General features: G+C 40.8%; 1 protein-coding gene across 11 annotated transcripts in view; it reads right to left on the bottom strand.

Moving 5' to 3' along the window:
* Window positions 1-11,781, bottom strand: part of MYO9B (myosin IXB) — a 40,897-nt gene that overhangs the window by 1,015 nt on the left and 28,101 nt on the right. For 4 of the 11 annotated variants that reach the window (XM_071727971.1, XM_071727975.1, XM_071727974.1 and 1 more), the window contains 21 exons: window positions 11,545-11,667; window positions 10,760-10,909; window positions 10,484-10,650; window positions 9,156-10,106; window positions 8,554-8,620; window positions 8,072-8,202; window positions 7,319-7,476; window positions 7,011-7,201; window positions 6,492-6,590; window positions 5,814-5,990; window positions 5,354-5,395; window positions 4,749-4,860; window positions 4,505-4,575; window positions 3,861-4,053; window positions 3,418-3,546; window positions 2,721-2,826; window positions 1,911-2,042; window positions 1,609-1,732; window positions 1,119-1,166; window positions 469-608; window positions 82-209 (listed from right to left, as the gene is read on the bottom strand). In XM_071727971.1, coding sequence (XP_071584072.1) covers window positions 82-209; window positions 469-608; window positions 1,119-1,166; window positions 1,609-1,732; window positions 1,911-2,042; window positions 2,721-2,826; window positions 3,418-3,546; window positions 3,861-4,053; window positions 4,505-4,575; window positions 4,749-4,860; window positions 5,354-5,395; window positions 5,814-5,990; window positions 6,492-6,590; window positions 7,011-7,201; window positions 7,319-7,476; window positions 8,072-8,202; window positions 8,554-8,620; window positions 9,156-10,106; window positions 10,484-10,650; window positions 10,760-10,909; window positions 11,545-11,667 — 3,439 coding nt within the window. Of the gene's footprint in view, window positions 1-69; window positions 210-468; window positions 609-1,118; window positions 1,167-1,608; window positions 1,733-1,910; window positions 2,043-2,720; window positions 2,827-3,417; window positions 3,547-3,860; window positions 4,054-4,504; window positions 4,576-4,748; window positions 4,861-5,353; window positions 5,396-5,813; window positions 5,991-6,491; window positions 6,591-7,010; window positions 7,202-7,318; window positions 7,477-8,071; window positions 8,203-8,553; window positions 8,621-9,155; window positions 10,107-10,483; window positions 10,651-10,759; window positions 10,910-11,544; window positions 11,668-11,781 lie in introns of all 11 variants that reach the window. The other 7 variants (XM_071727981.1, XM_071727980.1, XM_071727979.1 and 4 more) reach the window with 3 other exon arrangements.

Below are 11,781 nucleotides of genomic sequence, written 5' to 3'. Positions count from 1 at the left end.
CAGATAGCATCTGTTCACCAGGCTGTATGCAGTGGAAGATGTAGAATAATAAAAAAAAACACACACTACCTTAATACTGACCTTCGGTATCCCCCCGTCCTGTTCTATCTTCAAGCAGGCTCTCTGTGCTTGCTGAGGTCTCAGAGTCCACATTTTCCTCATCAGAGCCTCGTTGATCAAGCTCAGGTAACCGGTAAGTTATATCCTCCCTACATCAAAACAGAAACTGTAGCACCCAAGCAAGACAATGTGATGTGAGCAGCTTCATGCAGCTCAGACTCAGACCCTCCTGCATGCAGTCATAAAATATTAAAGCTCATGCTACTTTCTCTCAGCTAGTCCTCTACATTTTCCTCTTCACCTTCATAAAGGCCTACAGAATGTAATTAACTAGAAATTTTGGAAAATAAGTAAACTTCTTTACTATCTGCATCACCTCTACCTGCAGAGAGAGGGTGGCTTGCTTACTTTTCCTCTTTTATGGACTGTATGCGATCAATGAGAATCTCCTTTTCCCGGTTATCAGCTTCAGAAACTTCCTCTTCTTCATGCAGTGAGTCCAGTTCTGAGTTGCCACTGTCATTCCCTTTGACCTGTGAGCTTTTACTCTGCAAGACAAATTTATGTGTAACACTTCCCAGCCTTAAGCAGCTACCCAAGTCTTAACTGTCCACTAGATACAAAGTGGAAGACAAACAAATAGACCAAATGAAGGGCTGGTGGAATGGAATTGATGAAGAGCTGTTAGTTATCCATACAAATGTTTCAAAAGGTAACAAATTTCCCTATTCACCTGAATTCTGGGGGTTTGTTACCTTTTCTGAAGTGTAGTAATTTGATTTGTCAGCCTCAGCTTAGATTTAGTAGTCACTTGTAAGTAATATTACTACATCCAATATGGTGTCAGAATGTCTATAAAACATCAGTCGTGACAGAATAGGTCAGCAGCCCTGCATGCAGACTGGGGAGAAAGTTGCACCAATACATGCAGTCTTGATTGTTCCAACAAGTATTTAAAACCAAGTTACAATGTATGTAGTAAGTATTTTACTCATGCAATAGTATCATAAGAGAAAAAAAACCCAAACATGCACTCTGAACACAGGCAATGTACATACCAGCATCCCCTCATAAGGGGAAGAAAACCCAAGTTTTACAGGCCAGAGCTACAGAAAGAGATGAAGACCAAATTCACTATATATACATCTTGATCAGACAGAATTTGATTTGTTTTAAGCAGCACAACACAAACAAAACAAAAAGTGAATGCAGCATATTTTTGTCAACAATCCATCTCTGGAGTGAAGGAGCTCCCTTGCCATGCCTCAGCAATCTTAGCTCTACTAATTGAATAATCTGCAAATAGATTTAGACCAGAAGTGCAGATCCCCTCCCCACACCCTTCATCACACTGAGAGTTCAATATAGCTGTGTATGTAACACCTGCCTACAGCTTCGGGCAACTCGAAGTCTCTTCTTATCCTGTAATGATCTTTTGACTTACTGGATGGGATGGACAGGATAAATGAGTAGTACATCCCTTCCCAAGAAACTGGTGGGATGCTTCCTGCTGGACTGTGTGGTTCTGTGGTTCATTTCAACACTCACCGTGTTCTGCCGAAGCAACGAGAGTCGTCGAAAAGCAATGCTCTCAGCTGCTTCCAGCTGATTTATTTCATCCATTTTAATCTTGTACTTCCTTATCTGCTCCTTTATGAGCATCTCTACACACCTGGACAAAAGGACAAGAGTTTGAGCTGCCTCATATTACAGAATGCCAGAATTTAGCAACTCAACCCTCATTTTCTCAGCTGATACAAGACTGTAACAAAGGCAGAAGGCAGGTATTAGTACTGCCCTTCCATCATATTTCAAAGGACTGCATGTTTGCAAAGGCTGCTAAAACTTACATGGTTGTTTTTGAAACATCCTTCATGCTGGTTAAAGGGTCAGAGGTATCAGGACAACGCAAGAGGCATGGAGCAAAAACAATGGCCAAGGCATTGGGTGACATACGGTTGACATCTTCTATCAAAGCAACCCTGAAATTCAGGGAAAAATGAAAGATTTGAAGCCAACTATGCTAGAATACAAGCAATCTGATCAAACTTTGCCAAAGTTCCCAAATAACACTTCAGGAGGCCTCTAGGGTACTAAGTAGGTACAGAAGCTCAAAGATGTTTTGAAGCTATTTCATGCTTACTAAGCAAAGTTTCACACATCAGAAAAAGGAGCAGGAAGATGTCCTGGTTAAGCTAGTTTGGTAGCCTCTCCAAGTACATCTGGTGAGCCAGTACCTCCTCTTTAAAGACCCCTTTTTTTCTGTGTTCAGAGGGCAACTTGGAAAATTCTCAAGTTCTTATCCCTGCTCCTAAGAGTAGCACGTGTGCAAGCATTTATAGTCCTTACACAGTCCCTACCAAGTACAGTGACACCCTCAGCTCACTATGTGTCCCTCTGGGTAAGCCCTGGTGCTCAGCTAACTCACTATCTTGTCTTTGAAGTTGTTCTTGTCTGATTTGATACCAAGACACGAGATGGTGGAAGTAAGCTTGTGTCTGCTTTTAGGCACAACTATCAACTTCGATTTATTCCTTTCAAAACCAGCAGCACAATCCCTACACAATGACATTCAAGGGCTTTAGGATTTTAGAAAGCTTCCAAGAGGGACTCAAAGTCACATGGAGTTTCTCTCCAAACGATGGAAATAAACTCATTACTTGACCAGATGGAAGATGAGTCGCTCCAAGGTGTTATGATTTGCTTGTGGAAGCTGTTCAAGGACACTGTAAATGGCACAAAGTTGCTCCTGTTTTTCTGGAAGTTCTGCACAAGAGGAGAAAGCACAAAATCATTATGGCCACACAATGCTTGCAGAAAGTCATCAAGCACTTTCTAACATTGTCTCAAACTGTCTGCAATAGACAGAGATTAAATTCTTAGGAGTCACACTGTCATTTCATTTATCAGTTGTTATAATTGGGTATTAAAGAACCCCTCCTGGCACTGCAAATTTCTTGCTTTTTGAGGTGCTGCTGCTATCAGAAACCACCAACTGACCCATCAAACCCTCCAATAAAATGTAGAGTGCTTTAATTCCCCTGAAGCTTAATGAATCTAAAGATGTGTGATATCTGGATAGCTATATCTGGTTCAGAACAACCAGGAGAAGAAAAAGCCCCACACAAAAGGAAACTGCTCACTGTTTCTAGTGACATGTACTACACAAAAAAGGAATCCTGAAGCAAGGCCAAGTAAAGCTAGAGGAGAAATTCCTTGAGAGTGTTCAATGTAAAATGTCTAAAATAATTGCTGTAAGCAGACTGGAAAAAAGCTTTTTAGCCAGCAACATCTTGGAATTTCTTTTCCCAAGGACATAAGAGCTAAAACCATGGCTTTGAATTTCTAAAAACCTACCCACGGCTCGGAGAAAATCGTTGTACTGCGCAGACGTCATCAGTGGATCAGGCAGTTCCCTCAGCCACTGCTTGAGGATGCCTGTGATAGTGTGAATAGGGTAGTTCTCCAGCTTCACTGAATTTGGATCTGAAAAGAAATGTTTTATTTAGAACAGTTTGCTCCTTTGACACACACAATAGGACCCCAAAGAACTAAGATTAGAAAGGCTCAAAATTTCCTGCTCGCAGAATCCAAGTGGCAACTGGGAAGAAAGAAGAAAAAAAGTTTGCTGGTAGTCATTTATGTACTAAGCAGCTTTTTCCAGCCAACAAAAATAATGCAGCCTGCCTGGCCACCAAAAAGCTGGTTTTAAAACACTAAAAAGTGCCAGATTCTTGCAGAGAAAGAAAAGAACCTGATATCATGCAAGGAAGTCAGAAGGGCAGACAGCATTGCCTGACCTGCTTGCAGCAACTGTTTCAGCTCCTTCATACGATTTGCTGAGCCTGATTTCCTGTAAATGCCTTCTGTGTAGAGGCCGTGCATCTCCACATACTCTAGCAACTTCTCCATGACAATGGGGACTGAATTTCTCTCACTGGTCAGGGAACTCACACACACTCCAAAATGACGTGGTTCTGCATCCTGTTCGTTCTGGAATTGATACGAGGTCAAGCACTGTCAGTACCTGTTCCCAAGCTGGAAAATTCCATTGTTTCATGCTACAATTAGCTTATGCTTCCAGCTGAGTGTTTTATTCTAGCTTGCTATAAGCCTTTCATCATAAGGAAGATTTTCTGAGCTCCAGAAATGAAGAAATTTTATGGTACACATTGAAAGATTTCTTTAACAGTTTCTCCAAGGTAGCACGCATGCTCTAAAGGAAGGGTTTCCAAATATCACCTCCAGATATCACCTCTTTTACAAGAACGTGCTGTTTCTGCAACTGCAGGGCCTGACTTTGTAGATGCAGAGAGAGAAGGGAACATAACAGTTTAAGCAATTTTTATTCAGTGCCTGGACATCCGTTGTTCATTTGGTGAGAAAAAAGGCACCAGTGTGCTGCACTGCTCATGGGATCACATCCCAGATCTCCAGTTCTTACCTTTTTGCCACAGGATGTACAGCTGCTCTGGATTTTCGACATGCATTTCTTGTGACAAGTCAACTTGCAAACTAAAGAGAGGAGGAATTGTTACAAACATTCCAAATCACGTGGAAATGCTAAATATCATCACTTGCTACATAATCTGTGCATGCTGTTCACTACATCTCATCTGTGCCAGCCAAAGTGAGAAGCAATCTGCAGACTGGAAAGGATGGGGCAAGGAGGAGGTGTCCTGACTCACCACTGCAGAGACAGGCCTTCTCCATGGGCCAGATGTAGGATGAGCAGTGTTCACACGACTGCCGGATGCTCACTTGGTAGTTTGTGAACACATGGCCATTGTGTTCTTGAATCTGGTGGGAGACAGGAAGAAACTGATGACCTTTTTTTGCTTTTTTAATATTGCTACTATTATTTTCAATATCTACCCTTAGATTTCCCACTGTTACTTTAAAACTACAGCTGGGGGGTTTGACCTTGAAGCCAGGTTTCTCCCTGTCTTAAGGCAGTTGGGTTTGCTGGATCATTTCATAGTTGACTTGCCACCTTGGTTCAACTTCATCAGTGTAATGCATAAGGTTTAGTTTGTTATTAATATTTAGTAGTTGCTTTCATTTAAAACAGTCCTGTGATTAAAAAGCCATTAGGTTCTAAAAGATGCTACTGACAAGCAAGAAAATGCTTGAGTACCACTTATCACCACGTAAGCAAGATCTTTGATGTAAGAAAGTTCTGTATTGTGTCACATCTTCACTACAAGTGATCTGGAATGCCAAACTAAGTGTGTGTTTCTGTGTTCTGTGATTGCAGCTAAGAACTTGGTTATTGCAAAAAGAAAATACTTACTGCACGGTCTTGTTTTCGTTTCTTCTTCTGAGCCTTGGTTTGCTGCAGAGAAATACAAAATTGGCATTAGTCTTTGAAATTCAGAAATTCCATTCCCCTTTTTTTTCCTCTGCTTCATCTCCAGACATTTGAGACACAATACTGTAGCTTCAGCTTGGTATGAGGCTTGCTTGAGCTCACACTGCAAACTTCCTAAAAACAAACCAAGCTCACTGCCTGATGACAAAGCAATTCCCTCTCTAAAACCTCCAACCCTTAAGGTTTCAAAGAAAATGTGCAATGAACAATTTCAAAAAGGTTTTTCATTCAGAACATTTTATACATGATTCATGTGTGGGAGGTGCTTCCCAAGTAATGAAGAATGCTACAGAAAAAGTTTGAGGTAACACAGGTTCCTTATCCTGGGGGGAGAAACATCGTTTAATCATCATGTAAGCCAGTAACCAAATAATTTCTCTACCTTGGGCTGTTCAGTTTCCTCTTTTTTTGTATAACCTCTGATGAATTCATCCAGAAGGGATTGGAAGAGATTCAAAACCAGCTTGACTTCTTTCTCTTCCCTTTTTTTGGCCAGATTTGTAACAAGAAGCTGGTAATTTTCCACCAGATCTTTGTAACCAACATGGATTTGCCCATTCTAGAGAAGAAAAAAAAAATTAAGCACACTGTTTGGATATCACTGAGACAGCTTCATATTTTTCTGTGCTCAAGTTCAGAGGTGAGAAAGCATGCTCATGATTAAAGTAAAAGATAACAGCTCATGACAGAAACAAGTCAGCACAATTCCCTGCTACACTGTAGAAGGGCACTTGGCTTAGACAAGGCAGAAGAACACTGGAAAAGCTGTTGGCACCTCTCTTTGGTGTTTAAACACAGCAACATGAAGAGGCTGAAGGCAGCAAAATCCATCCATTTCTAAAAATAAGCTACAGCTGAGTGAATGGGAAAGGGGAAACAAACCAGCCTGCTTAAGGCTACAACAGAACTGTAATGTGTTCTTTTCCAAGTCTAACATTCAGCTTTGAATTCTATGCTAAGAATTGCTTCCTTAAGGAGCTGTAGGCCAGGCAATTAAACTGCATATTCAATTTTATTTATTACCTATGAACTTTTCAATTCCTTGAGACTTGCTACTTACAGGAGCAGAGTACATGGTCTTGATGTTTCCTCTGAACTTCTCTGTAGCTTCAAAAAACAAACATTCAACACCAGACTTTTGGGAACGCAAGTCATTGATCTAGAAGGCAATACATCTCCATCAAATTTAATTTAAACATGAACATCCAACTAATATTAATCTAAAACAACATTTCTTAATATACTGTGATGATACAAAACAGGTGAGTCAGGTGGCTCTAGAGAATTCTATTTCCTTACCACTTGAACTTTGTTTTTTTAAATACAACTTTTGCTGCTCACTCGTTTGTAAACTAATGAAGAACTAACATAAATGCCACAAGTATTTCAGTGATGTAATAACTCCTTCAGAGACTTAAAGGAAAGAATAGGAACACTGACCTAATTCAGTGAAGCTCTCAAATCAATTCCCCTTTCCTTTAAATCCTAATATAAACTTGCAGCTAGGAAAGTAGTCTTTAAAATTCCACACAGACAGTGAACGGAGACCTGAATTTCATCCTAGGTGAGGGGCTTTTACCTTGTTTAGGAGGAACTCATCAAGATGTTTCAGTTCATTGGCATTTGCAATCTCACGGATCATGGAAGCTCTCCAGTTCTGGGAGACACTTGAGATCTTGCTGATTTTTATAGTGCGGTTCTTCTTGGTTTTACTGCTCTCTTTCACGTGGCGCTCCCCGCCCTGGAGGCGACTTGGCTGTCCAGAAGAAGCTGGGAAATAAATGAGAGTATTAAGGCAGGATGAGTGAATCCTGCTGTGTTTGTTTCCATGCAAAACATTACAGAAAAGATGGGGATTAAGCTGGGGATTAAGTCACAGAAACTCACCTTCTGAAACTTTCTGGGTTCCTCCCGTGTCTGAGAAGAGGACACAAGACACAAGGGAGAGGCCATCTCCTTCATCAATCACATCAGGACTCTCCTTTGGAATTTTCTTGTCTGGCTTTTTCCCCAAAAGTCTACGCAAAGGACTTTTAAAAGCAGACCTGAAGACAAAAGCAGACAAGTTTGTCACATCAGTAATGGAAGCTGGGAAGCTGGCTCCACTACAGGAAAAGGCTCTTTTTAACAATAACCCTCAATAGGATTAACCTCTCCTTTGCATATTTAAGGTCCAACCTGCAGAAAAACTGAGAGCACAAAAAGGGCAGAACTGTGTGAGAGCACACCTGGACATTCTGTTATTTACCAGATTAGAGCACTATCTGCAGCTGGAGGAGCTGAACAACACCATTGCCTGCTTGCTGGGTTCTTAAACCTCTCAGTGTCTAATTTTTCTCAGTCTGGATGACAGCACACTCATAGACCTTTGATCTGAACCTGTATGGTGGTTCTTAGGCTAAAAAGAACCAGTTCAAAGACAAGTGTTATGCAAGAAGAATGTGTTCCTCAAAAGGGTCAGATATCTTGCTTACATCCATGTGAAGATCAAGTCAAGGAGCAACACAGCCACTCAGAGAGCTGATGTCAACACGTGTCTCTCCACAGTAACAGTCTCAAGATGCCCAACTCAAATACCAGTAGGAATTTTTTTTTTTTCCATTTTGATAAAGACAGACCAGTCCCACACTGAATACATACTTGGAATCTATTTGCTGACTTGCTGACTGCATGGAAATGGCTGCATCTGAGGTAGGTAAGAGATCACTGGGCTTCTTCTGCACAGGATATTTCTTGTTGCCTTTCTCTTCTTCTATCGTATCTGATGATTGCTAGAGGAGAGGAGTAAAAAAACCCTACATATTGAAACAGTTCTTTAAACTGTTTTTAAAACTAGGACGGTGGAAAAAGTTTGCTTCATCCAGACAAAGCAACTCACTCAATAGATATTAGCTCACTAATTTAAGACCCAAGTATATTTAATGTTTTGATCAGGTGGTCATTTAAGTTTTCAAATTGGGGCATCTTTGATTGTGATTTTTTTTTTTAACATTTTTTACAGTAAAAAAAATAATCCTGGAAGGAGCATAGGTTTACAGAACACACTACAGCCAATTATTCACAAATTTCAACATTCATAAACAAGGATAATTAAGTATGAATATGCACAACAACATCCATACCTGATTCATGGCAACAGACTGGGCAAGTGCTGAGAGATCACTTAGTGAAGATGAATTCCCCTTCCTTCTGCAATGTTACAAGATTAATTTCAGATTATGTGTTTTATAGAAGTCTGTAGCTTCTAACTATTTACCAATTTTTAAATAACCTGCAAATCAAAGTTGCATCTAAGAAATAACCCTGTTCAATTCTTGCAACTCACTTTTAAATGCAAACTGTACTGGAGAAGTAAAAAAAAAAGTCTAAGTCAGATTTCCTGCTATATCAGAGGGATGATGCTTGCAAACTGCAGGTCACTAAAACTTTTCAGTGGACAAAAAGCAGATGAAAATAGACTCCAGGCACTACTTTAACTGAAGCCCTGACTCTTCCTTTTCATTATACAAGGCAGGCATTGCATCTCTGGTTAACTTCTGAAAACCTTCTACCCATACAGATTCAACTGCAGGACTGGGAGCCAAGAAAAAGCACTCGTTCATAGTTCTGTTTTCTCCCATAATGTGGCCAGATGTACAGGCTACCCAGAGTTCCCCTTCTGTTTTTAAATATTGCAGATACCTGCTTTCTGAACAAGTCAAAAGAATTAGGAAGATGCCCTTACTCTAGCTGGTCCTGAGGAGACTTATCCGTACGTGTCCTTTCATCCAAGGACTGACTCAGCATATCATTCCGACCAGTATCAGACTGCCTCTTTCCTTTCCACTTCTCTCTCTTGTACTTTAGTTTCCCTGGGTCATCCACATATCTCTGGATTAGGGAAGATGTGGGGCTCTCCAGGTCATTGGTTGTCTTCTGAACAGGACGTTTGTTTTTTTCTGTCCAGCACTCAGATGGAATTTGAAAGCTCCTAGAAGCAGACAGCGTATTATGAAGATTCAGTGCAAGATTTGTTGGCCTTTCAGGGCAGTTAAAGCTCTGGCTGCCTCTTATCTGGTTATTTTGATTCCCTTGTGTTTTCATTCTATCAAATGACTTATCATCTATTTCTGATCCAGGTGGCTGCTCAGGAACAGAGATACTTTCTTGTCTCTTCCCTGATGGTGCCACATTTGAAAAAGCTTTTTCTCCACTTGGACTTTTCTCTCCCTCGTTGCTTCCTTGAAGAACAGTATCTTGTGCTGGGGATTTCTCTGGCACTGGAACAGTTTGCAGGGACTCTTTAGGGGAGGTTTGTTCCTCGTGGCACAGTAAAGATGGGCCTTCGAAGGAAAACAGGACGTGCTTATTCTGTAACTCGTTATGTTCCAGCCCCCTCTGTCGGCGGGATTCACGTTTCTCCCGGCTGTTTCCTACTTTCTCAGAGCCCTCTGATACATTGGTCTGGGGTAATGTGGCTTTTTCAGGTGAGCTCAGGTTTTCAGGTTGCTCATTTGGAGTCTGATCTCTGTCCTCAACAACTCGATCCAGCTCTGATTTGTGTTTCACAGGCGACTGATCTGTTGCAGGTTCCCTGAGCTCGTCTGTGCTCTCATCCTTTGCTGTGTCTTGATCCTCCTGCATTTCCCTCTGCTTCTCTTCTGCTTTCTGCTTTTCTAGAGCCATTTTCTGAAATCTGGTAATTTGAAAGATGAGAATACAAACACCACACAGCAGCCAAGAAAATGACCAAACAATTTAAATGCAGCATAAACAGCAATACAGACACAAAGTATAAATACAGTCCCGGTATGTCTGCACTGTGGTCTGTTTCTAACAACTGGCAGGCAGCAGTGCAGCTCAGCTGAATAATGCTCAATTTGCATTATTACCAGGCACCAATTTGCACACACCACCAGCCCTTCAAGACTGACTGCAGCACCGTATGGCAATCACCACCTTTAACTTGTTTACTGTCAGTGTAACACACAGAAATTGAGCTTGGGAAGTGAAGCAAAGGCACCAAGTAGTTAAAACACATGGTTTCGTATCACATTACTCCTCTTTCTTTACCTCTTACGTTGCAGATGCCCTCTGACCATGGCCTGCACCAGACAAATTCTCCTCTTCTGCTGCAGGAAGCATTTTTGTGCCCTGTACCTTCTCCATGCTGACTGAATATAAATGGCAGCGTTGCTCCTCTGCAGCGCCAGCCTGACCCGGCGGGACCGCCAGCAAGCCTAGGGAGGGAGATTTCTCAAGGAAGGGAAAGACACTTGAAGGTGGGGAATGTTATTTGAGGTGGTTGGTTTGATTGTTAAGAAGAGAATAGGCAAGTCTCAAAGTTACCTGTAACACAATGGCTGCCTGCCTTGCTCTGAGAAAGCGTCTCCTCTCCAAAACCATTCTGAGCCAGCTCTGGAGGAGAATTATTTTCTTGATCACTTCTTTGTGTAGTGTGTCCTGGAGTACCTGCCGTTCAGCCTCCTTCATAAAAACCTGCTCAGTTAAAGACAAGATCATCAGTAAATAGAAGCCTTTCAGCCCCCTCTGGACGTATCTTCACAAGTTAAAAAATGAGAAGGATAATACTTATTTACTGAACCAAACCTGGAAGCAGTTAGCATGCCCAAAAAGTAAAAATCCTTTTGTTTTTCCAAATCTTAATGTTTGAGTTCTTAATGTTTGAGTTCTAGTTTGAGTTCAAATCTTCACAAGTTAAAAAATGAGAAGGATAATACTTATTTACTGAACCAAACCTGGCAGCAATTAGCATGCCCAAAAAGTAAAAATCCTTTTGTTTTTCCAAACCTTAATGTTTGAGTTCTAGAACATGAAACTCATAGAATCCTTCTAAAAATAAAAAAATTGACCTGTGTAATAAATGTCAATACCAACAGTTTCACACAAGTATTATCCTTCTAATACAGAATTTTACCATATTGCAATACTACAGGTCTGCACCAAAACCAGTAAAACAGGCAACTACTAAAGTCTATGTCAACATTTCAAGAGTGAAAATACCTAATTTAAATACAAAATGTAGAAAAGATTAACATCTGCAAATGAACTGCACTAAATTCTGCAGTGTACATCAGTATTTCTTATTGGCTTATGGGAAATTTCACACAGACCTTGGTCATCCCTATTTGATAGTAGTTCTCATCCAGTTTTAGTTTATTCAAATAAACACAAATGTCTTCCTTAGAGGCTTTGGCATTTTTGGGCAGTAACACTTGAAACTGGTCTATGAATTCCTGTGAAAAGTAGAGACAGCAAGAGGTCAAGGTTAAAAGGCAACTCAAAAGTTCAGAGCTTGAACTAGATTTCTAAAATTCAGCTAAAACATATAGGGGCTTCTTATTTCTCAT

The sequence above is a fragment of the Heliangelus exortis genome, chromosome 28 (genome assembly GCF_036169615.1).
Source record: "Heliangelus exortis chromosome 28, bHelExo1.hap1, whole genome shotgun sequence".
Classification (NCBI taxonomy): domain Eukaryota; kingdom Metazoa; phylum Chordata; class Aves; order Apodiformes; family Trochilidae; genus Heliangelus; species Heliangelus exortis.
Note: the sequence above shows the minus strand (reverse complement) of the source record. Positions and strands in the feature narration are given on the sequence as shown.